Here is a 25404-nt window from a genome sequence, read left to right on the forward strand (position 1 = left end):
AATATTATTATTATTATCTGCCGGAGTCGTACAGAACATGGGGATAAGGGAGGCATTCAGATTTTATTCAGTCGGGGCTCTCTGCTGGTGAAGGGCAGCAGGAATCTTTGCAAGTAGTTAACACGCCTGATTAATCATAGTTAACGATAAGTAAAATCATTTCAGGTCCATTTATGCTTATAATGGTGTATGTTAGGGTATGTTGGGTTACATTACATTTTTCATTTTTCCTAATGCACAATATAAAAATTTCACCCTTTTAAAACTCATTTAATATTGGGCAACTTATGCTATATATTATCACCAAAATACCCTTTGGACGCTCATTCAATTACCATTATTATTATTATTTATTATTAAGAGGGAGCGCTAAACCCGTAGGATTATGCAGCGCCTGTGGGGGGGATGTGTAAAGTATCCAGGCTAAATTCAGGGAACTGGAACTCAGATCCAATTCCCTAGATCAAAAGCCCCTCACCAATATCAAGGAACCTTCCTTGAGGGGATTCAATTACCGAAATACTAACCTTCAGATCCACTCTATCCAGAACGGACACCAAATCAAAGGCCTTTAGAGTCATATCTCGTCTGTCTTTCTTTCCTGGGCGACGTCACTTCCGAAATACAAGAAGATATTGATCTCCGTTAGTATAACATTCACATGAATTTCAATGGTAACATTGCAGTTTATTCCATTGTATAAGCCATTTTTTTTTTTACTTCATCCTCTCCTGCAGGATACGCGGAGTTTGCTTCGAGTTCTTTCTTGTCCCGATGACTACACGAGTTATGACTATAGTTATGTGGTTTCAGTTATATCTGTTGTCACTGTAGCTGTTTGTGGTTATTATTATTAACGTCTTAATGTTCTTGCCACCTCCTGTTTGGTGGCAGTCAGCTGTCAAACAGAAAAGGTCGCTTATATATCAAACTTCCCCAGATCACTTCCTAACAGGAAGTTTATTCAGGTATACACAAATACAGTTATATAGATTATTATATATAGTATATGTGGAGAGAACTTAGAATAACTAAAAAAAAGTCAAAGTGACTTATTTCCATTGGGGTCCTTTCGTATGTTAGTAAGTTTATTTAGGCACAGATCTACAAAAGGACAATTATCATACATAGTAATGTGTGTACATTACCAAAGGTTATATTGTGAAAATGACAGTAAATGGATATATTTTTCATGGTCTCTTTTACCCACAATGATTCTAGCAAAGTAAAAGCAGTTTTAATTAAGGTTTACAATTTTAGTTTACTAATATCTAGAAGCACACAATAAAAAACATTTATATAATTTTAGGTTACACAAATCCAATAAGGCCTTGCTTAGAATAAGTAAATATAAAAATTCACAGAATATGTGATTTATAAATTTATAGAATATGTGATTTATAAAAAGTGCCTATGGCACTTTTTAACTAAGGATGATCAAAAAAAGTGCCTATGGCACTTTTTTTGATCATCCTTAGTTAAATACTCATTAATTTTCACCGCTGCTCACTTATAATGTTTGTTTAAAATGCAACATTGTAATTATTTATACGTAAAACGTGTAATAAAATAAAAAGTAAATATCTATATCCTTAAAACACCTGCTGTCCCTATTCACCTATCAGTAAAACAGGTACGTGGGTGTAAATCGACTGGTGTGAGTCGCATCCTGGGGACAAAATTGATCTAATTTGCCTGAAATGCTCTGAATAATAAGCGGCTTTCTATACAGTGGAATTTCATTGATGTCAGCTAGACCTGTATACCTTGTACATGTACTTGTAGAAATAAAGATTATTGTTATTATTATTATTATCATCCACATTTATAACTATCTATAGTAAGTAGTTGTATATCTATCTATATCTAATCTGTGCACTGTATTAGCTGAACATTGCACATTTTTTAACAAAAAATTGCTTTATTTTACTAGACAATAATAAGCACACGGACTTTAAATTAAATAAGAAAATACTTAATTTTCACAGAGAACGGATTAAAACTTCACGAGTTACGCCTCCATGCCTGTTTATATTTTCATTTATTGATTGATGGATTTATTCATTTTTTCAGGTTAATTTCATAATCAAAAATATTTAGTAAAGGTAAATTATCAGCACGTTGCTATGCACGTATCTATAATGATATTAAAAAATAAAGCATACATGTATATATAAAACCAATAATACCATAATTATTTTTTAAGTAAGTTTATAAAGGCACAAGTACACATAAATACAATTATCATACAAAATGTAAATTATCTATGATAATCCCCAAAAAAGTCAAAGCGAATTATTTCCATTGGGGTCCTAACATATTATTTATATCTTGGCACACATTATTTCTAGTGCAAGCTGTTATTTTTTAAGATATAAGCAAAATTTAATGTCGTCATAATTGTTCCAGGTACGGTATTGTAATTTTTTTTTTTTTAACAGCGGGCATTTTTTTTAAAAGGACCGGATGTCCATATCGGAGCCACTGACACCTTTAGTTAGTTCAATATCTTTATTATGCATCCCATACCCATCCTGTGGGTGGTAGTCAAAAGATTACAGAGGTACGCAATGGGTCCAGGGACTGGGCCCCAAAGTTTTGATATATGAACAAGGTACAAAGGTAATGAACTCACAAGATACAAGGGTAATGAATCATGTAAGTAGGTAAATTTACTTACGTTTATACATGGTTACAATCATGAACAAATGATAGAGTAATGAGCAATTCACATGTCCACTGACACCTTATATCGTATCTAGCCAGACATCCCGATGTACAGGGAAGATTTGTTGCCCAAAGTTGGACGATGAAAGATAAAGGAACAAGAGTTCATTTGTAAATACAAAGAGGAACTAGAAGTTCATGATTAGATCAGGTGGACCCTTTGCCAAGCACCAGCAGAGCGGGACGCCCACTCTACCACCTAAGTTCAGTAACCGGCTCCCCACCAAAACCGTTAAAGAATTATCCGCAGAGCGGAAATATGGAGTTGGTTAAAAGTAAGCCAATGATAAGTGCCCCTCATGTAATGTACCCGGCGGGCAAAGTAGGTGAGGACAAGTGTCCCAGAGAGAGATTATTATTATTATAATCAAAAAGAAGCGCTAAGCCACAAAGGGCTATACAGCGCTGCTCCCAGAGAGAGAGAGAGAGAGCAGAGGAAAATTTGTGACTGATAATCAGGCGAGAGCGAAACGTCCATATCCGACGAAGGCTGGCGCAGATGTCCACCAATATTAGTCCCTAGGTTTAATATTTTTATGCAGCGAGTTTGCTGCTCATTGTTATAATTTTGTGGTACTTTATGGTAACCTACCTACTGCCCTAAATACTCATGCATGCTAGTGGCTCTCTTTACTTAACAATATTTTGTTACATGTAAACTACTTTGTATACTACACAAATAAAATTGTTTATTGTTTGTTCTGTTTACTAATTAGCATAAGCCATGCTAATTAGTAAACAATAAATTACTAATTAACATGAGCCATGCTAGCGCACTCAGCTCGCACACTGATGCTCGGGGTTCGAATTTCCTTCGGTACGGCTGGAAAACATTAGGGACGTGTTTCCATAAGACACCTGTTCACCCATCAGTGTACAATGGGTACCTGGGTGTTAGTGGACTGGTGTGGGTCGCATCCTGGGACAAAACTGACCTAATTTGCCCAAAATGCTCAGCATCATATTATTATTATAATCAAGGGGAAGCGCTAAACCCGTAGGATTATACAGCGCCTGGGAGGGACGTGGAAGGCATTCAGGCTTAATTCGGGGAACTGGAGCACAGATCCAATTTCCTAAATCAAGAGCCCCTCACCAACATCAAGGAACCTTCCCTGAGGGGCTCAGCATCATAACAACCGACTTTCTATACAGTTGTATGTCACTGATGTCAGCTAGGCTTGTATACCATGTGCATATACTTGTAGTTAATAAAGATATAATTATTAGTATTAATGATAAGCAAGTAAGCAGATTTAGGTACAATTTTACACGCGATTTTTGTAGTGGTGCGGCCCCTGGACCTGGACCCATTATGTACCTCTGTAATCCTTTTACTCTCCCCCTACAGAATGGATATGGGGTGCATAATAAATATGTTAAAATAACTTTTGTAGCGGTTGCAATCGTGTTATTACGGTTTCGTGAGTGATGATGGCTTTGAGGGGATCTGAGTCCGAGCTCGTCACGGCTTCGCTGGTGGGAGATTCTTCTGTAAAAACTTGCATTTGTGGTCACAGTAGTGGCCCGTTCTAACCTCCCTATGGTGTATAAATATACCTAGTTGTATGAATCTTATTGTAACCAGCTGGCCCAGTGGCTTACACTGGTTACAGTGTGTTTATTTATTTATTTATTTATTTAGAAATTTTAGCATACAAACAGAGGTACAAAAAATACAGGTAAGAGCAGCATGCCAAAGCCACTTATATGCATAGCATTACGGGCTGGCTTAAAATTAACTTAAGATTAACTAAGCAATGATGAAATCAGTGATAAGACATTATTGTAAACAGATAACTATAAAATACAAATGAGTATTACAAAGACAGGTCCTATGGTTGCATGCATTGCTGTTCATTCAGTAGAATGGAGTATTCTGTTAGGTAGTGTATTGAAAAAAAAATAACAAAGTTAGGTTTAACATTTGTGTGATATAATTGTGAGTAACATTTAGGATATACAATTTATATGGTTCAGTTATTCAGTATTTATTTGGTTTTGAGTGAGTAAGTGAACTTTGAGAAGAGACTTGAATTTATAAACAGGTAGTGTTTCTTTTATATTTACAGGTAATGAATTCCAGATTTTAGGGCCTTTTATGTGCATTGAGTTTTTGCATAGCGTGAGATGGACACGAGGAACATCAAAGAGTGATCTGTGCCTTGTATTATGGTCATGTGTTCTGTTGAGGTTGGCAAGGAGATGTTTGAGGGGAGGGTTAATATCAGAGTTAAGTGTTCTATGTATGTAATAAGTGCAATGATAAGTATGGATGTTTTGTATGGTGAGTAGGTTGAGTGTTTTGAATATTGGTGGAGTGTGCTGCCTGTATTGAGAATTTGTTATCATTCTAACTGTAGCCTTTTGTTGGGTAATTAGTGGTCTGAGATGGTTAGTTGTTGTTGAGCCCCATGCACAAATTCCATAGGTAAGATAGGGGTAAATAAGAGTGATAGAGGGCCAGGAGGGCTGACTGTGGAACATAGTACCGTATCTTCGATAGTATGCCTACAGTCTTGGAAATTTTCTTAGAAATTTGTTGTATATGTGTATGAAATTTGAGTCTATTATCGAGGTGGATTCCTAAGAATTTTCCCTCTGTTAGCTTTGTGATAGGTGATCCGTTTATCGTTATGTTAAGAGGTACATCTGTAGCTCTGCTACCAAACTGAATGAAGTAGGTTTTGTCAATGTTTAGTGTAAGTTTGTTAGTCCTCATCCAGGTAGATATTTTCTGTAATTCGGTGTTTACAGTATTGGCTAGCGTGACTGGGCTCGGGTGAGAGAAGACGTATGTGGTGTCATCTGCAAAAAGTGTGGGTTTGAGTAATTGCGAAGCATCTGGTAGGTCATTTATGTATAGGAGAAAGAGAAGAGGGCCAAGGACACTTCCCTGTGGGACACCAACTGTAATTGGTTGTGCGGAAGAGCTTGCCCCATTTGCGTACACATATTGGCTTCTGTTGCTGAGGTAAGACTTGAGGTAGTTGAGGGAGTGCCCTCTAATACCATAGTGTGACAATTTTACGTGGAGCAAGTCATGGTCAACTGTATCAAAAGCTTTACGTAAGTCAATGAAGATCCCCAGTGGGACTTCTTTTTTCTCTATTGCAGTGTATATATGTTCTAGCATGTGTATAATAGCATCATTAGTATTTTTATTAGGCCTGAATCCAAATTGGCAGGGGTTGAGAATGTTATGGGAGATGAGGTAGGAGTAGATTCGTTTATGAATTAATTTTTCGAAGATTTTTGAGAGAGGGTGTAAATTGGATATTGGCCTATAGTTATTCAACTCTGTTTGGTCTCCTCCTTTATGGATCGGGGTGACCCTTGCTATTTTGAGAACTGTAGGGAAGGTGGAGGATTCAATGGATTTGTTAAAGAGTGTTGCAATGATTGGTGATAGTACTTGTGACGCTTTTTTGTATATAAAGGGTGGTAAGGTATTTAAATCTCCTGCCTTGTTTTTCAGTGTGTTGATAATAAGGGAGACTTCGTATGGGTTAGTCGGAGCTAGGAACAGTGTGTTCGGGTAGTTGCCAGTGAGGTAGTCATTTGGTGGGGTATCTGAGCTTGGGATATTATTGGCAAGGTTTTGACCTATAGTGGAGAAGAAATCATTGATTCTGTTTGCTGTTTCTGTTGGTGGGAGTTGGGGTTCATCTGATTTTGCTAATTTTATTTCGCTATGTCGTGATATCTTTTTTGTTCCCAGAATTTCTGATAGGGTCTTCCAGGTCTTTTTTATATCACCTCGTAAGTTGGATAATCTGTTCTCATAATACAATTTTTTTGCCTTTCTTATCAGGCTGGTTAGGATTGACGAGTAACGTTTTGTTTGGTCTCTGGTTATGTGACCCATTCTGTACTGTTTTTCATATCGGTGTTTTGTATTTATGGATTTGAGAATGCTGGGTGTTAGCCAGGGACTGTTCAGTCTCTTAGCTGTCATCTGTTTAGTTTTTTTTAGGGCAGTGCTTGTTATAAAGGTATTGGGTATTTACATTTTATAAAATGTTAAGTTCAAAGAAAGCCACTAACATGCCTGAGCATTTGCCATGAGTTCTAACCCCGTACCTAGGTTCTCTACACATATGCTATGTATGATAACCTATATAACTTTGTGTATACCTAAATAACAAAAAAGGCACAATACCGTCACTGGAACGATACACAAATAACCTGAATCAAATTACTTAACGTAGTTTGATTTTTGGATAGTTACTATTGTCTTACATAGTAACCTATGTGTAATCTGCCTAGGATAACACTGGTAAGTTTCTAACACTATCCATTGTAATTATGTATTGTCTTGGGTATATTTTCTGAAGAGTATCTTGTATGTTCCAATGATGAATAAGATAACTTTGATGCTGAATCATCTAAATCACTTTGGGAGAGCCATATGGAAAGGTATATTACAGTTTATTCAGGTATACATAAATACAGTTACACATAGTAACACATGTTTAAGTTACCCAGGATAACCAGAAAAAGTCAAAGTGACTTATTCTGAGGTAACATATTTTGGTATAGACATTTTATCTTAATATACGAGGTGATTTTGGCTGGGTTAATAGTGTTATCAGCTCACGTACTGAGGGACTAGGAATTAGTAAGCTTATTTAGGCACAGGTACACATGAGTACAATTATCACAGTGTAAATTACATAGAATATTAAAAAAAAAAGTCAGACATAAAAACAAAAGAAGATAAAGGAGCACTGCTGCAGGCCTACTGGCCTATGCTAGGCGCGTCCTAATCAACTACTGGCCCAAAGCAGTCAGGTTCAGGTCACATCCACAAAGTGTTCTTTCGATTGGGGTCTTTCATTACACCTGCCCCTGTTCGCCTAACACTGAGTAGGTACCTCAGTGTTAGTCAACTGTTTTGGGTTGCATCCTGGGGAGAGAAGATTTAAGTACCCCCAGTGGAAATTAAGACAGACCATCCCTAATGAAAATAAGTCACTGACTTTTGTGGGCTATCCTTTGTCAGGGGTTTACCTGGAGAGAGTTCCGGGGGTCAACGCCCCCGCGGCCCGGTCTGTGACCAGGCCTCCTGGTGGATCAGAGTCTGATCAACCAGGCTGTTGCTGCTAGCTGCACGCAAACCAACGTACGAGCCACAGCCCGGCTGATCAGGAACTGACTTTAGGTGGGCAACCTTTTTAATTGTGCATGCCAAAGTTGATATAAAATCTCTGGAGACATATGAGGACTATTTCCCCACTTTTCTTGGAACAGATACGTGATAAATGTCACGTTTTTTTTTTTTTTTTGAGATGAGACCAGAGGCTAGCGTGCCGGAAAGAAGCCGTTGGCGTGGCAGGTTTGGCACGCGTGCCAAGGGTTGCCCATCGCTGGTCTATGTAACCGTATTTGTGTATACCTGAATAAATTTACTTTATTGGGTTATCCTGGGTTACTAGCCCTCTGGGTTAATATAAAATCATTAGCATTACTAGTTTAACTTGGCATTTTATTTATTAAGATAGACCTCTTAAATATTTACACCATACCCCGCAAGGGAGGTTCCTTTATGCTGGTGAGGGGCTCTTGATCTAGGGAATTGGATTTGTGCTCTGGTTCCCTGAATGCCTTCCATCCCCCACATGTGCTGTATAATCCTACGGGTTTAGCGCTCCCCCATAATTATATAATAATAATATTAATATACACCATAATAGTTTACTCCAGACACTGATTAGCACTTTGTTTTGATAATAATAATAATATTAACTCCTGTCAGTGAAAGATAACCCTTGTGGGGGTTTAGTGCTTAGTTTTGATTGTAATAATATTGTCAGTAAAAGATGACTCTTGTGGGTTTAGCACTTAGTTTTGATTGTTGTAATAATAACTGTCAGTGAAAGGAATCTCTTTTAGCTTAGTGAGTCCCTTCAGTAAAGAATTTAACCATCCAGAAGATGTAACCCACAAGTTTACTAAAACCCAGGTGGACAATAAGACAAAAGCAGTATGAAGCACTTTTTAATAACAGTATTTCACACAGGAGCACTGTCAAGATAATAAAGCTCCCATGTGACTGAATTTTTTTTGTATAACTATTGGGTTATCCTGGAGTTTACCTGGAGAGAGTTCTGGGGGTCAACGCCCCCATGGCCCGGTCTGTGACCAGGCCTCACGGTAGATCAGAGCCTGATCAACCAGGCTGTTACTGCTGGCTGCATGCAATCCAACGTATGAGCCACAGCCCGGCTGCTCAGGTACCGACTTTAGGTGCTTGTCCTCTGTTAAGTCCACAAAATGCGCTAATTATGTGCTTAGAATGTGTGTGCTGTGACAGCAGATGAGTATTTTTCAGATTGTGAAGGGATTTACCCATGCTGGTGTACATCTCACTCTAGTTCAGATTTGAACCTGGGATTTTTTGTTTGTGAACTACCTGCAATCACCACTACTTTACAGGCACCATGCAATAATAATAATAATAATATCTTTATTTACTACAAGTACATGTACAAGGTATATAGTCCTAGCTGACAACAATGACATACTACTATATAGAAACTCCCTTGTTATGCTCTGCATTTCGGGCAAATTAGGTCAGTGTTCCAGGATGCAACCCGCACCAGTCGACTAACACCCAGGTACCCATTTTACTGATGGGGAACATAGACAACAGGTGGAAAGAAACATGTCCAATGTTTCTACTCTGGCTGGGAATCGAACCCAGGCCCTCGCCGTGTGAAGCGAGAGCGTTAGCCACCAGGCCACCAGAGCCACCATGGTACTTACAGTATGTATTTGTGGTACTAAGGTGTCCCATGGCCTGGTAGGAAATGCTCGCCTTACACACACCGAGTATCCATAGTTTGATCCCTGGCAAGGGTGGAAACATTGGGCATGTTTCCTTATACCTAGCAAGCAAGTAGGTACCTGGGTGTTAATCGACTGGTGTGGGTCACATCCTGGGGGACAAGATTTAAGAACCCCAATAGAAATAAGACAGCCCTTCAATGATGTACTGACTTTTTTGGGTTATCCTGGGTGGCTAACCCTCTGTGGTTAAAAAGCTGAACAAACTCTTATTTTATCTCTCTCTCATTTTATGTCGGAGATTTTCTCTGCATTAATTTAAAGTACTGTATCATTTATTAAGGTACTTTACCATACCAAGGTGTCCCGTAGCTCGGTCACTAGAGCACTCAGCTCACACACTGAGGTCTGAAGTTCGAATCTCCAGTATGGCTGGATAACATTATGATGTGCTTCCATAAGACACCTGCTGTCCATGTTCATCCATCAGTATAAAAGTGGTACCTGGGTGTTAGTCAATTGGTGTGGGTCACATCCTGGGACAAAACTGACCTAATTTGTCCAAAATGCTTTGCATAACGAGTGGCATTCTATATAGTAGTATGTCATTGATGTTGGCTAGGCTTGTATAGCTTGTACATGTACTTGTAGAAATAAAGATATTATTAATACTATAAAAATGCCACAACTAAAATCGAGGACATGGTACATACCATAATCTTGGGTGAAAATTTTATGCAAATTTGTTTCTTTCATTACAGAGAAGTGAACTGCATTTATGGATCTGTAAATATACGAGTTAATGGACATTTAATAACTACTGGATATCACTGTACAGTGGTCCCTCGTTTTTCGTAGTTAATCCGTTCCTGGAGTTGCTACTATTATCGAAATCTACGATTTGCGAATCAATTTTCCCCATAAGAGTGTATCAGTCTGTAGTGGAAGGAAGGCGGGGTAGGGGTCGGCCTAGGAAAGGTTGGAGGGAGGGGGTAAAGGGGGTTTTGTGTGCGAGGGGCTTGGACTTCCAGCAGGCATGCGTGAGCATGTTTGATAGGAGTGAATGGAGACAAATGGTTTTTAATACTTGACATGCTGTTGGAGTGTGAGCAAATTAACATTTATGAAGGGGTTCAGGGAAACCGGCAGGCCGGACTTGAGTCCTGGAGATGGGAAGTACAGTGCCTGCACTCTCTGAAGGAGGGGTGCTAATGTTGCAGTTTAAAAACTGTAGTGTAAAGCACCCTTCTGGCAAGACAGTGATGGAGTGAATGATGGTGAAAGTTTTTCTTTTTCGGGCCACCCTGCCTTGGTGGGAATCTGCCAGTGTGATAATAATAAAAAAAAAAAAAATTAATCCGTTCCTGACACCCAAAAGTATTAAAACAAAAATTTTTTTTACATGAAATATAGATGTAGTACATAAGCAATACAATGGGAAATGATGAATGAAACATTAACAGCATAACACGTACCTTTATTGGAGATTCTTCTTAGTGTATGGGAGACTGGAGGAGGAAAGAGATTGGATTGTTTACAGTTTGGAAGGGAAATCCCCTTCCAACAACACCTCTGGTACCAATTGCTTTTCTGGGGTTGCTTCTCTTCTCTGTTTCTTAATGCCACTACGACCACCTTGAGAGTCACTGGAGTCCTGTCTCGCAAAATAACTGTGGAGAGAGCTCTGTTTCTGGCGTCTCTTTAACACTTCCCTAAAATGGCCCAAGACTTTGTCACTGTACATGTTGCCAACATGGCTTGCAATAACCTTGTCAGGGTGATGTTTCTCCGTAAAGCTTTCCATCTTACCCCACATAGCAAAAATCTCTTTAATTTCTGAAGAAGGCACCTTCTTCCATCTCTCTTCCTCCTCCTCTGCAGCAAGATTCTGAGCTGCGATCTGTTGCTGTTCCTGCTGAAGCTCTTGCAGCTCCTCAGTGGTGAGCTCTTCGTTGTGGTCTTCCACCAACTCTTCCACATCCTCCAAACTCACATCCAACCCCATGGAACTCCCCAGTGCCACAATTGATTTAACAACAGATATAGGCTCATCAGGGTCAGTCCCAAACCCTTCAAAATCCCTCTTGTCGACACAATCTGGCCACAATTTTCTCCAAGCAGAGTTGAAAGTCCTGGTAGGCACTCCCTCCCAAGCCATACCTATGAGGGTTATGCAATGGAGGATGCTGAAGTGTTCTCTCCAAAATTCCCTTAGGGTCAAGTGAGTGTCTGTGGTCACAGTCAAGCACCTGTGAAACATTGCTTTGGTGTAGAGTTTTTTAAAGTTTGCAATGACCTGCTGGTCCATGGGCTGGAGGAGAGGAGTGGTATTCGGGGGCAAGAACTTTACTGTGATGAACCCAAACTCCTCGAAAATTAGGTCATCCAAGTTTGGAGGATGAGCAGGTGCATTGTCCATTACTAGCAGGCACTTGAGATCCAATTTCTTTTCCAGGAGGTAATTCTTCACACTAGGGCCAAACACTTCATTGAACCACTTGACAAAAATTTCTCTCATGACCCATGCCTTATTATTAGATCTCCAAAACACACACAATTTACTCTTCATAACATTGTTTTTCTTGAACACTCTGGGATTTTCAGAATGGTACACTAGTAATGGCTTCACTTTGAAATCCCCACTAGCATTAGCACAGAACATGAGCATCAGCCTGTCTTTCATAGGCTTGTGTCCTTGCATTGCCTTTTCCTCCTGTGTAATGAAGGTCCTCTTTGGCATTTTCTTCCAAAAGAGGCCTGTTTCATCACAATTGAACACTTGTTCAGGTTTCAGTCCTTCAGCCTCTATGTACTCCTTGAATCCATGCACATATTTTTCAGCCGCCTTGTGGTCTGAACTGGCAGCCTCACCATGCCTTACCACACTGTGTATGCCAGTACGGTTCTTAAATCTCTCAAACCAACCTTTGCTGGCCTTAAATTCACTCACATCACCACTATTTGCAGGCAATTTCTTTACCAGATTGTTGTGCAACTGCCTAGCCTTTTCACAAATAATCGAAGTCATAAGAGTATCTCCTGCTAATTGTTTCTCGTTTATCCACATCAATAATAACTTCTCAACATCTTCGAGTACTGGTGATCTCATTTTTGTCAGCATAGCTACCCCCTTTGCAACAACAGCATCCTTGATTTCCTTTTTCTTGGCCACAATGGAACATATGGTTGTGTAGGGTTTCTTATACATCCTGGCCAGTTCGGCCTCACTTGTGCCACTTTCATATTGTTCAATGATGTTTTTCTTAAATTCAATCATATTTCTCACCTTTACCACAGGTTTGGTACTAGGAGCTTTTTTTGGAGTATTGGTAGCTTATTTAGTACTTGCAAGCACTAAAATGAGTGGAATATTATGAAATATTTCGTAGGAGCACGTGAGGGGACCTTTGCTCACTGGTAAACAATGCCAGACTGGCTGGGTAGGGAGGCTGCCCCGGCTCACACCATGCGTACGCGTCCCGGATGAACTACTATTCGCGAGTCAACCTCTGATTAGTGAGCCCATGTTTATACGAAAATATCTCTATGATTTCCGAAATCTATGATTCCCGAGAACTACGAAAAACGAGGGACCACTGTATTTAAAGTCACTCTACAATGCCAAAAAGTACCATAATTAGAAAGCATTTATGAGGGACTGCTGTATGACCCTAGTGGGTTTAGTAATTTTTTATTATAATAATAATTTATGAGGGATTAAAGATTCATCATTGGATATAGTATCAGCAAATTCATGATTTAATGGACTAATAGGTATCAAAATGACAGGATAGAGGTGAGTCTATTTTGCTGTGATTGTAAAAATAATGGACATTTTGGTAACAGTCTTTGTTTCTCAGTGACTCGACCTACCAGATTTTGTCCTGTATTTCTGAAGTCAGTTATGTTAAGGTCTGCTAAATTCCAGGTTCATTGATAATAATTTTTTTCTAATATTAGAACTATCATTGGTTTAAATATAAGATAGGACTTCATTGTGACTATAGGGATATGTTGTGTATCTTTATACGTATATGCTTCTAAACTGTTGTATTCTGAGCACCTCTGCAAAAACAGTGATTTTGTGTGAGTGTGGTGAAAGTGTTGAATGATGATGAAAGCATTTTCTTTTTGGGGATTTTCTTTCTTTTTTGGGTCACCCTGCCTCGGTGGGAGACGGCTGACTTGTTGAAGAAAAAAAAAAAACAAATTCTTTCAGGATATGCCTTAATCTTAACCAGAAGTGACTGTTGTATTATATATTAGCATCTTATATACAATATACATTTATCTTAATTGTTCTTATAATTCTCTAGTATTTAATTGATAGCCATGATTGTTAGTGACTTTATGAGGAGAGGAAGGCTATGGCTTGTGAAAAGTCCCCTCATTTCATTTAGCCACTTTTTTCCAGTGTATATGTATTTTAAAACAGAAGATCCTTCTTAGTTCAAAGGCTTGGGCAAGCAAAGAGTTCACATTCTTACTAATCTGGGAGAATTACATACTGGCATCTGTTCTACAGGATGATTTGCCAGTCATAGTTTTGGACTTGTATAGAATTACAGATACAGTAACTCAGACAATTAACTGGGTTTTAAATTGTCTTCTGGACATAAGACTGAAGACAGTTGTTTAAATACAGTGGACCCCCGGTTAACGATATTTTTCACTCCAGAAGTATGTTCAGGTGCCAGTACTGACCGAATTTGTTCCCATAAGAAATATTGTGAAGTAGATTAGTCCATTTCAGACCCCCAAACATACACGTACAAACGCACTTACATAAATACACTTACATAATTGGTCACATTTGGAGGTAATCGTTATGCGGGGGTCCACTGTAATAATACAGTGGTACCTCGGGATATGAATTTATTTCGTTCCAGAAGGCTCTCCGAGTGCCGATACCGAATGAATTTGTTCCCATAAGGAATAATGTAAATTAGATTAATCCGTTTCAGACCCCCAAAAATACGCTTACAAAAGCACTTACATAAATACACTTACATAATTGTTCGAGTTTTGAGCTGTTCGTATCCCGTGGTACCACTGTATAATAATAATGTCTTTATTTACTACAAGTACATATACAAGGTATACAGGCCTAGTTGACATCAATGTCATACTACTATACAGAAAACCCCTTGTTATGCAGAGCATTTCAGGCAAATTAGGTCAGTTTTGTCCCAGGATGCAACCCACACCAGTCAATTAACATCCAGGTACAGGTTGGCCATCACTAATCCGGCAATCAGTTATCCGGTTCCATCAGTAATAAGGCACTAATTTCGGCTTGCATAATTTCAAATATCATCCTTATACTGACTCAAATCATTATACTGACTCAAATTTCATCTTTATACTGACTCAGAAATTGTGCATATGGTTGTAAATCCAGAGCAGCAAGCCAGTGGAGGAGAAAGCAGTGATGAAAATGAGGAAGATGTAGCAGAAAGTCTCTATTGTTACGTTAAGTGTATTCTAACCTAACCACTCTGTAATATGGCATCCTCACTACTCCGGCACACTACAGGTCCCAATGATGCTGGATTAGTGATGGCGGACCTGTACCCATTTTATTGATGGGTGAACGCAGACAATTGGTGTAAGGAAACACATCCGATGTTTCCACCTCCTTTGCCCGGACCGTTGCTGTATGAAGCGAGAGCTTTTGCCACCAGGCAGCAGATTCTATCCATGTTATCAAGTAAACTAATACCATTTGCAGCTTTTTTTTATAGAAGCAATTACAGTAATATAAATTTCAAATACTGTAACTATTTTCTTTTAAAGCCATGGCAAACACCAGTCTTACAAGGGTCCTTGTCCACCTGCGCAAGACATCAAACACAGCATACAAGACAGCCAAATTCAATGAATGTGTTCTGGACCAATTAGGACTTCCTGGTGATGGATTTGTTGAGTGCAGTTTAGAGAATAATCAACTCTTCATACAGTGTCCAGATTTAGATAAGAGTAAAAATGCTGGTGCTTCTACTATTAGGGCAAAGCTGCCTGCTCTTTATAAAATTATGGCAAGTATGATTACTGATATGATAGTTGCAAACTGTTTGATAACATTCAACTATGGAGTTTAATGCAGTAATAATGTATGATAATTCTAGTTTATGAAGTAGATGAATTAGCCTTGATAATCTTTGGAAGATTATCCAAAACTTAAATTCTTCACAACCTTTTTTCTCATTTATTTAATGCTGGATGTGTCACATATATATATAGAGCAGATATAAAAAAATCATCTTTTGCTGGTGTTTAGAGCAATGAGCTAGCAGACTTCTGCACATAACAAAGTTCAAAACCTACTAGCCTCCTGTAGACAGTTTCCCTTTTTTTTATTTACAATTTTCCAGTACTAAATCAACATTTGCAATATCGCTGGTAGTGCCACTGGTCTGAGTCAATGACCATTGAGCTTCTGGCCATCCTATCTTTAGTGATGTTGGTAGTGGAAAACAATACTCTTATTGCAGCATTGGTCACATCATTTTCGAACATGGGTATTTTCAGTGAGAATTTTCTTTCTTTTCTAAAAACCCCATCTCAAATACAATTTTTTTCTGACCTTTTTAACCCATATTTATTTCTTGCACTTAATATATCATCCTCCTTTTACCATTCATATTTAAATTCAAATACTTTATTTCTTTTATGCAGTATACAGATAATGTAGTTTATGTGTAATAAACTATTGTTAGGCACAAAAGAAAGCCAGTAGCATGTCAGCCATACATTTTTCCATGAAGTGATGAGCCACTGGCACAGGTTTAGCATTTTACATAAATCTTCTTTCTTTCAACAAACCAGTCGTATCCCACCAAGGCAGGGTGGCCCAAAAAGAAAAACGAAAGTTTCTCTTGTTAACTTTAGTAATGCATACAGGAGAAGGGGTTACTAGCCCCTTACTCCCAGCATGTTAGTCGCCTCTTACGACACGCATGGCTTATGGAGGAAAAATTCTGTTCCAATTCACCATGGAAATAAGAGGAAATAAATAAGAACAAGAACTAGTAAGGAAATAGAAGAAAACCCAGAAGGGAAGTACAATGCCTGCACTCTAAAGGAGGGGTTTGGGATATTGGCAGTTTGGAGAGATATATTGTGTATTTTTATACGTATATACTTCTAAACTGTTGTATTCTGGGCACCTCTGCAAAAACAGTGATTATGTGTGAGTGAATGATGAAAGTATTTTCTTTTTGGGGATTTTCTTTCTCTTTGGGTCACCCTGCCTCGGTGGGAGACGGCCGACTTGTTGAAAAAAAAAAAAATACATACTGTATATATATATATATGTATATTTCTTTCTTCTTTCTTTCAACACATCGGCCGTATCCCACTGAGGCGGGGTGGCCCAAAAGGAAAAACGAAAGTTTCTCCTTTTACATTTAGTAAAGAGAAGGGATTACTAGCCCTGTGCTCCTGGTATTTTATTCGTCTCTTACAACACGCATGGCTTACGGAGGAAGAATTCTGATCCACTTCCCCATGGAGATAACAGGAAATAAACAAGAACAAGAACTAGTAAGAAAATAGAAGAAAACCCAGAGGGGTGTGTGTGTGTGTGTGTGTGTGTGTGTGTGTGTGTGTGTGTGTGTGTGTGTGTGTGTGTGTGTGTGTGTGTGTGTGTGTGTGTGTGTATGTATGTATATATATATATATATATATATGTATATATATATATATATATATATATATATATATATATATATATATATATTTTTTTTTTTTTTTTTTTTTTTCAACAAGTCGGTCGTCTCCCACCGAGGTAGGGTGACCCAAAAAAGAAAGAAAATCCCCAAAAAGAAAATACTTTCATCATCATTCAACACTTTCACCACACTCACACATTATCACTGCTTTTGCAGAGGTGCTCAGAATACAACAGTTTAGAAGCATATACGTATAAAGATACACAACATATCCCTCCAAACTGCCAATATCCCAAAACCCCTCCTTTAACCCTTTGAGGGTCGACAGGCCCTCTCCGAAACTCGTTCTCAGGGTCGGCCAAATTTAAAAAAAAAAAAAATAATTTTCTCTTATGAAAAGATAGAGAATCTTTTCCCGATCATAACGACACCAAAAGTTTGAAATTTGATAGAAAACTTACGGAATTATGCTCTCGCAAAGTTAGCGGTCTCGGCGATGTTTACGGATCGGCGATTTTGCCCACTTTGAGCCCCATTTTCGGCCAATTTCACTGTACTAGTCGACAAAAAACATGAATATTTCGCTAGAACTCCATTTTTTCTATCGAATGGGTGCAAGAAACCACCCATTTATAAATTCAACTATCCAGTACAGTGGTCAGAATTTAGCAATTTTGCCAATTTCACACAAATTTCAAAAGATGCCAATTTCGGAATAGGGTCCAGAATAAACAAGAAAGACATTCCTGGCACTAAAATGACATTTCCTCTAGTCATTAGTCACGTCTCAAGGCCCCTCTTATATTCTTTTGCTTTCCACTTTGAATTTTTATTCTCACAAAAAATATAAGATTTACTGTTATGCAGACTACTGCATTAGTGTAAAAAATGGTATAAATATTATTGGTGCACTTGTAAAAGAATATTAGACTCACCAGTTGACGTGTATTGCACGCTTGGCACGATTTGTTTACTTTTGAATTTTGGTAAAAATCGAACATTTCTGCTACTTTGAGCTCAATTTCAAGGCATCTTTCATTGTAAAACCAGTCAAAATCATCTCAATTTCAGTAATATGTCTTCCATTCTATAAAATGAGACCAAGAAAACTAGAATACAACAATAAATACTATACGAAAATACACTGCAAAGTCGCTGATTTATTAAAAAAAATGGAAAAAGTTTTTTTTTTCTCATTATGCACCGTGTGCTGCAGGATTTTTTTTAGACTGTGCACACTGACCACATAGACCCATTCTTTCATATGAAGGCCTACCAGCTTTCTCCCACTAGATTTGAGGTCGCTAGAATTTATGAGTACTAGTACGTCAAAAACCCCTACGCGTAAGACGTACTAGTACGACGAAAATCCTCAAAGGGTTAAAGTGCAGGCATTGTACTTCCCATTTCCAGGACTCAAGTCCGACTATATGAAAATAACCGGTTTCCCTGAATCCCTTCACTAAATATTACCCTGCTCACACTCCAACAGATCGTCAGGTCCCAAGTATCATTCGTCTCCATTCACTCCTATCTAACACGCTCATGCACGCTTGCTTGTGCATGTATGTGTAGTGTGACCTAAGTGTAAGAAGAAGTAGCAAGACGTACCTGAAATCTTGCATGTTTATGAGACAGAAGAAAGACACCAGCAATCTTACCATCATGTAAAACAATTACAGGTTTCCGTTTTACACTCACTTGACAGGACGGTAGTACCTCCCTGGGCAGTTACTGTCTACCAACTTACTACCTAGGATTTTACATGAACATAATACTGTAATAATAATTGAGATGATATTGTTCTTTTTTGTAGCATCCACCATTCTGCCCCATTCAACATCTAGATAAGGAAGGCTCTGCTGCGCTACCACTAGATATTGCCACCCGAGGAGTTGATGTTGGTGTAGCAGTTCTTCTGGAGTCTAGTGACAAATGCCTGTTACTGACCAGAAGAGCTAAACACATGCGAACCTTTGCTGGAGTATGGGTACCTCCAGGTGGTCATGTGGGTAGGTTTGTTTAATGGGTACAACATTCTGAATATGCTTTTACTGGGACTCTGCTTAACTCAGAGTTAAGTTTTATCATATGGGTGGATGTTTGTTTGTTTGTTTTGTGTATGTTTGTTTTATATACATATAGATAATTACTAGAATAGAGAGATTTGGGGATGGGAAAACCATACAGCCAGAAGAACATTAGATAATTTAATATAGTTGTAGACTGCTTATCAGTAAAAATGTTGGATAATTAAAACTCATGAATTTGTAGGGATGACTAATCATTAGAAAGTAGGAGCAAGAAAAAGTGACTTAAATTTGTAAACAAGGAAGGAACAAAATTTGGTTAAAAAAAAAAAAGGAATCATGTGAAGGATGATTTGTACATCACAACCTATTTGCCTCGTGCATTTTTTACTCTGAATTTTCAGTTAATTGATAGAAACAACGTAGAATTACCGACAATACATTAGGTAAAAAGACATGCAACCAATGAGATATTTTATTGCAACAAGCCAATATGTATTGGCTTGCTGCAGTAAAATATCTCAGTTGCACATATCCTTTTACATGGCAACTGATATCAAATTGGATTACAGAGGAAGGAGAGAACTTAGAAGATGCAGCATTAAGAGAACTCATGGAAGAGACAGGTCTAGTAATCACAGCAGAAGAGTACCAGAGTGTTCACATCCTGGGTCTCTGGGAGTCAGTATTTCCCCCACTACTGTCAATGGGTCAACCAAGGCGACACCACATTGTTGTATATTTACACATAGTCCTTCAAAGAGCTTCAGAAGAACTACAAAAAGAGTTTAAGGTAATTTAAACATATTCAGTAACCTTTTGGATTGTGTAGCAATAAACTTCATAGGTCTTTAATTCTGAACACTATGATAAATCACCTCCTCAAGGAAGGTTCCCTGATGCTGGTGAGGGGCTCGATCTAGGGAACTGGATCTGTGCTCCAGTTCCCTGAATTAAGCCTGAATACCTTCCATTCCCCCCACAGGCACTGCATAATCCTACAGGTTTAGCACTTCCCCCTTGATTATAATAATAACATGACAAATCATATTGAGCTTTTCAGAAAGTTTTTTTTTTTTTTGGAGTGGGAGGGAAACAATGGGATGTTACATAATGGAATTAAGAAGTTAGGATTAAAAAATGCTAGTAATGAAGATGAATAGCAAAAGTTAAGCCTTTTTTTTTTAAAGATGATACTGAGAGAGACTGGCTCAATGATAATGGGGTATAGGCAATATTAGAGGGATAGCTTAAATATTGTATAAAGTTGTAAAAATCTAATCCATTAGCAGCAGATCTCTATACTTAAATAAGGCTGCTTGTTTAAGGAAGGCTTTTAAACAAAGTTTTTAATATGATGAATAATATTTGTCCAGTGTCTTTTTAAATGTACTGTATATGAGGTGCTGAGAAGAAAATTGACAACTCGCCAAATGTCACTTTTGTGAAAATGGCTTAGAAATCTATGCACCATGAAAGAAAATGACAAATTCACCAAATGTCGTTTTTGAGATGATCACTTACAAAGGTTTGCTACTTGTTTACAACTGTCTCAATAATGAGCCACACAATTTCAATCAAACTGGTCTCATTTTTAAAGACTGATAAACATTCTTACAGAAAACACAATATTTGTTTGTCATGCACATTTTGCTCACTAGCAAGTTTGTCAGTTTTCTTCTCGGCACTTCATATGTGCTTACCATATTCTCTATTAATAGCACTGTACAATATTAATAATTATACTGTAATAGTGGATAGAGAAGAGATTGTTTTGCCATAATAGTAACACTAATAGACAGTTTTGTAACTAGCGGAATTTGTCCATTGTTTCCAAATCGATTGACTCAGTAGATTTTGCTTGGTATATCTGAAGTTTGTAATACTGTATAAAGGTCTGTTGTATAGAAGGTTTAACCCTTTGACTGTTTCGGTCGTACATATACGTCTTACGCACCACTGTTTCTGACGTATTTATACGCGTAAATTCTAGCGGCTTCAAATCAAGCAGGAGAAAGCTGGTAGGCCTACATGTGAGAGAATGGGTCTGTGTGGTCAGTGTGCACCACATAAAAAAAATCCTGCAGCACACAGTGTGTAATGAGAAAAAAAACTGAACGTTTTTTTGGATTAAAACGCCGACTTTGAGGTGTATTTTTGTATAGTATTTATCATTGTATTCTTGTTTTCATGGTCTCACGTGATAAAATGTTAAACATATTACAGAAATAGAGATGATCTTGATTACTTTCATGATGAAAACGACCTTGAAATTGAGCTCAAAGTAGCGGAAATGTTCGATTTTTACCAATGTTCAGGAGTAAGCAAATCACACCACATGTCCAATACACTTCAACTGGGGAGTCTAATATTCTTTCACTAGTGCATTAATATTATTTATACCATTTTTACAATAATGCAGTAGTCTGCATAACAGTAAATTTTGTATTTTTTTGTATGAATAAAAAATCAAAATAGAAAGCAATAGTAATATAAGAGGGGCCTTGAGACGTGACTAATGAACAGAGGATATGTTATTTTAGTGCCAAGAATGTCTACATTGTTTATTCTGGATCCTATTTTGAAATTGGCATCTTTTTTAATTTGCATGAAATTGGCCAAATTGCCAATTTCTGACCACTTTATTGGGTAGTTCAAATCGGTAAATGGGCAGTTTCTTGTATGCAACAGATAGAAAAAATGGAGTTCTAAAGAAATAGCTATGAGTTTGGTCAACTGGAACAACAGAATTGGCCAAAAACAGGGCTCAAAGTCGGCGAAATCGACGATGCGTATATGTTGCAGAGACCACTAACTTTGCGGGAGCGTAATTCTGTGAGTTTTCGACCAAATTTCGTACTTTTGGTGTCATTACCATTGGGAAAAGATTCTCTATCATTTCATAAGAAAAAATAATTTTTTTTTTTCCAAAAATTTATCGACATAGAATGACAGTTTCAGAAAGGGGCCTACGACAGTCAAAGGGTTAATGTACAGTACTTATATCTATGGATTCCTAATGTAAATTTCCTATGTTATACTAGGGTAACATTTTTAAATTCATAATTTATAACTGAAAAGCACATAAAAAATTTATGGTGTATCAGATTTTTGGAGCTGAAGTGAGTACTCAATACCAATGCCTCAGACTTACGATGGGCTCTATGACCAGTATTCATACCTAAATAATGTATATTAGAGCTGATTTCCTCTATTCAGTTTACAGTGGACCCCCGGTTAACGATATTTTTTCACTCCATAAGTATGTTCGGGTGCCAGTACTGACCGAATTTATTCCCATAAGGAATATTGTGAAGTAGATTAGTCCATTTCAGACCCCCAAACATACACGTACAAACGCACTTACATAAATACACTTACATAATTGGCCGCATTCGGAGGTAATCGTTATGCGGGGGTCCACTGTATTTCAATATACGTACAGTACACTACTGTATAAACATTTAAAAATATACCAGAAATGTTATAAATGGTGTGAAGGTGACATTAAAACAATATCAAAGATGGTTGACACAAACTCACTACCATTATAGTATGCTCCTCACTTAACGATGAATTTGTTTAACGATGTGGTCTCAGGAACGGAACTCCGTCGTTAAGTGAGGAGGGACTGTAGTTGACAAAATCATCGTGATGTATGTATTACTGTATTTTTATTAAAATATAATAACATCCTGAGCAGCTATGCCCAGAGGAAGTGGATGCTGCTGTATGGCTTTCTGTGGATCTTATCAAGTTATCAGTGTGGAAGACTGATAGCTTAGAAGAACAAGACCAAAACCAGGGAGCAGGAAAAGCTTCACAAGATGAAAAAATTCACGTTACACTCGTCAATAAGTTTGGAGGTACAGTTTAAGGAATGGGGTCTAGTGCTGATATTTTTCTTAACTGACTGCTAGTAGCTTTCTTTTGTGTCTAATAATATTTTATTATATGTAAATTCCATTACTTGTATACTGCAGAAAAGAAAATATTTTGTATTTTTGTAGGGTAAATTAAAAGGTCTTTCAGGAACTTGAATTGTTTATGAATGCACAAAATAAAAACTTCAACAACTGAACTCTAAAATTACAAGACAATTGTTAAAAATGTTTATTACATGTATGATAATAATAAAATTTAATTCTTGATGAACATAATAGGTCTCTGACTTATGATAATCTACAATTTTGAACACCATTCTTCATGTATGATCATGACAAATATTCAAATACTAGATAATTTTCCTGGCTATTTTCTCACCAAATGTATTTATATTTTGTGTACTATCCTTTCATTTTATGCCTCAGTGGGAGACAGCCAGCATGTTTAAAAAATGTGGAGAGTTCTTGTTGATTTATTAGAGACTTATCATGAATAGTAGATTTAATAAATTTAAAAATTACAATTTTGTTAAGATTGAATTATAAATGCATATTATATTTTACAGTTTTACTGAATGCACTAATAGCTCATGTTTTTTTTTTTTTTCAACAAGTCGGCCGTCTCCCACCGAGGCAGGGTGACCCAAAAAAGAAAGAAAATCCCCAAAAAGAAAATACTTTCATCATCATTCAACACTTTCACCTCACTCACACATTATCACTGTTTTTGCAGAGGTGCTCAGAATACAACAGTTTAGAAGCATATACGTATACAGATACACAACATATCCCTCCAAACTGCCAATATCCCAAACCCCTCCTTTAAAGTGCAGGCATTGTACTTCCCATTTCCAGGACTCAAGTCCGACTATATGAAAAAAAACGGTTTCCCTGAATCCCTTCACTAAATATTACCCTGCTCATTTTATGCATGTGTGTGTAGAGTTCATATTTGTTTGGTAGAAATTCGTTGAGAACTACTGATTGGGGGCTCATGGGTGGTCATATCTAACACATGTTGAGTTACTGACATGCAGAGGTTTAAATAACTTGACTCCACCACCTTCCTTCCTCACCAAAAGCCCGAGCACACCAGTACCTTCCCACAGGCATCTAATACTATCATAACAGTGAACATGTGTAAAAAAAATGGTATTGTGGCAGATACAGTGAGAGAGAGGGAGGCAGTAATTGTTGATACTGCCCAGGTAATGTCATACATGATAAGATTCAAGAGTGGGAGGGAAGGAATGTGAGAAAGGGGTATAAGAAAACAGGAGAGAGGGATTGGACAGCACACCCTGGATTAAAACAGGATAATACAGCAATAGGTAAATAGTTTCTGAATTCTGAACACTTGAGTAACAAACGATTTTCAGGAACACAATACGATTATAAATGGGGGATCTTCCTTATGTCTGTAGCACAAACTAACCCATATAAAGAAAGTAAAACCAAAGATAAGGAGATTGCTTGTGCTGCATATTTCAGCCTACCACTGAGGCCTCAGTTGTGAGCTGAGACATACAGTGTAATATTATTTTTATCATGTTTCATTTTCTCCATGTGGTATAGTTTGTCATTAAATAGTATTTATTACACTTTTGCATCTGGATGTACTTAGTGTGTACTGTATGTACTGCATTCTTGAGCTCCTAAATGAACTTGGCATCAGAATATGTAATATAGACCAAAGAGGATCTCTATATGAGACTAAAATATACATTTTATGTTCCATTCATGTGGGATTTATCTTCTCATTTATTTGTATTTATGACACTTATATCAAAATGTAAACTGATCAGGTTATTTTTTTTTTTATAGAGCATGCATCTGGAAGCATAGAATCATCGGTACTGAGAAACATAGATCAAGCTAATGAGCTGAACCTTGAAAGACTTAGTACAGGAAGCAGGTGGGTTTGGTTTCATATGGTAAGCCAACTTTTTTTTTTTAACTGCATCAAATCAAAGGAAGAATCAAATTGTAGTTGATAAAGTCACATAAGTTGCAATTGGAAATTTTATTTTAGTTGATATTTCAAATTGCTACTACTAAAGTTTACATATATTGTTCTATTATCCATGGAAAAGCTGATAGTTACACAATGCAATTCAGGCAGACATAAATTATGATCATTATGTAGTACGTATGTTTTTTTTTTTTTAACAAGTCGGCCATCTCCCATCGAGGCAGGGTGACCCAAAAAAGAAAGAAAATCCCCAAAAAGAAAATACTTTCATCATCATTCAACACTTTCATCTCACTCACACATAATCACTGTTTTTGCAGAGATGCTCA

The 25404-nt window shown here is 37.6% G+C and overlaps 2 protein-coding genes across 11 annotated transcripts in view; one reads left to right on the forward strand and one right to left on the reverse strand.

The window, feature by feature from the left end:
* Nucleotides 1–898, reverse strand: part of LOC128702682 (transforming growth factor-beta receptor-associated protein 1 homolog) — a 29218-nt gene extending 28320 nt beyond the window's left edge. The window contains exons 1-2 of the mRNA XM_053797058.1: nucleotides 721–898; nucleotides 528–614 (exon numbers count right to left, since the gene is read on the reverse strand). Of these exons, the coding sequence (XP_053653033.1) occupies nucleotides 528–581 (54 nt within the window). The 5' untranslated portion in view covers nucleotides 582–614; nucleotides 721–898. The remainder of the gene's footprint in view (nucleotides 1–527; nucleotides 615–720) is intronic.
* Nucleotides 899–4830: 3932 nt separating this feature from the next.
* Nucleotides 4831–25404, forward strand: part of LOC128702688 (nucleoside diphosphate-linked moiety X motif 17) — a 28461-nt gene continuing 7887 nt past the window's right edge. Inside the window, exons 1-6 of one of the 10 annotated variants that reach the window (XM_053797069.2) lie at nucleotides 4831–4920; nucleotides 15313–15554; nucleotides 19006–19201; nucleotides 19792–20012; nucleotides 22923–23085; nucleotides 24928–25018. In XM_053797069.2, the coding sequence (XP_053653044.1) occupies nucleotides 15315–15554; nucleotides 19006–19201; nucleotides 19792–20012; nucleotides 22923–23085; nucleotides 24928–25018 (911 nt within the window). In that variant the 5' untranslated portion in view covers nucleotides 4831–4920; nucleotides 15313–15314. Of the gene's footprint in view, nucleotides 4921–5440; nucleotides 5702–6772; nucleotides 7007–7056; nucleotides 7167–7225; nucleotides 7597–7732; nucleotides 7892–8480; nucleotides 8964–15312; nucleotides 15555–19005; nucleotides 19202–19791; nucleotides 20013–22922; nucleotides 23086–24927; nucleotides 25019–25404 lie in introns of those variants that run through there. The other 9 variants (XM_053797066.2, XM_053797070.2, XM_053797063.2 and 6 more) reach the window with 9 other exon arrangements.

This window comes from Cherax quadricarinatus, chromosome 79 (genome assembly GCF_038502225.1).
Source record: "Cherax quadricarinatus isolate ZL_2023a chromosome 79, ASM3850222v1, whole genome shotgun sequence".
Taxonomy (NCBI): Eukaryota; Metazoa; Arthropoda; class Malacostraca; order Decapoda; family Parastacidae; genus Cherax; species Cherax quadricarinatus.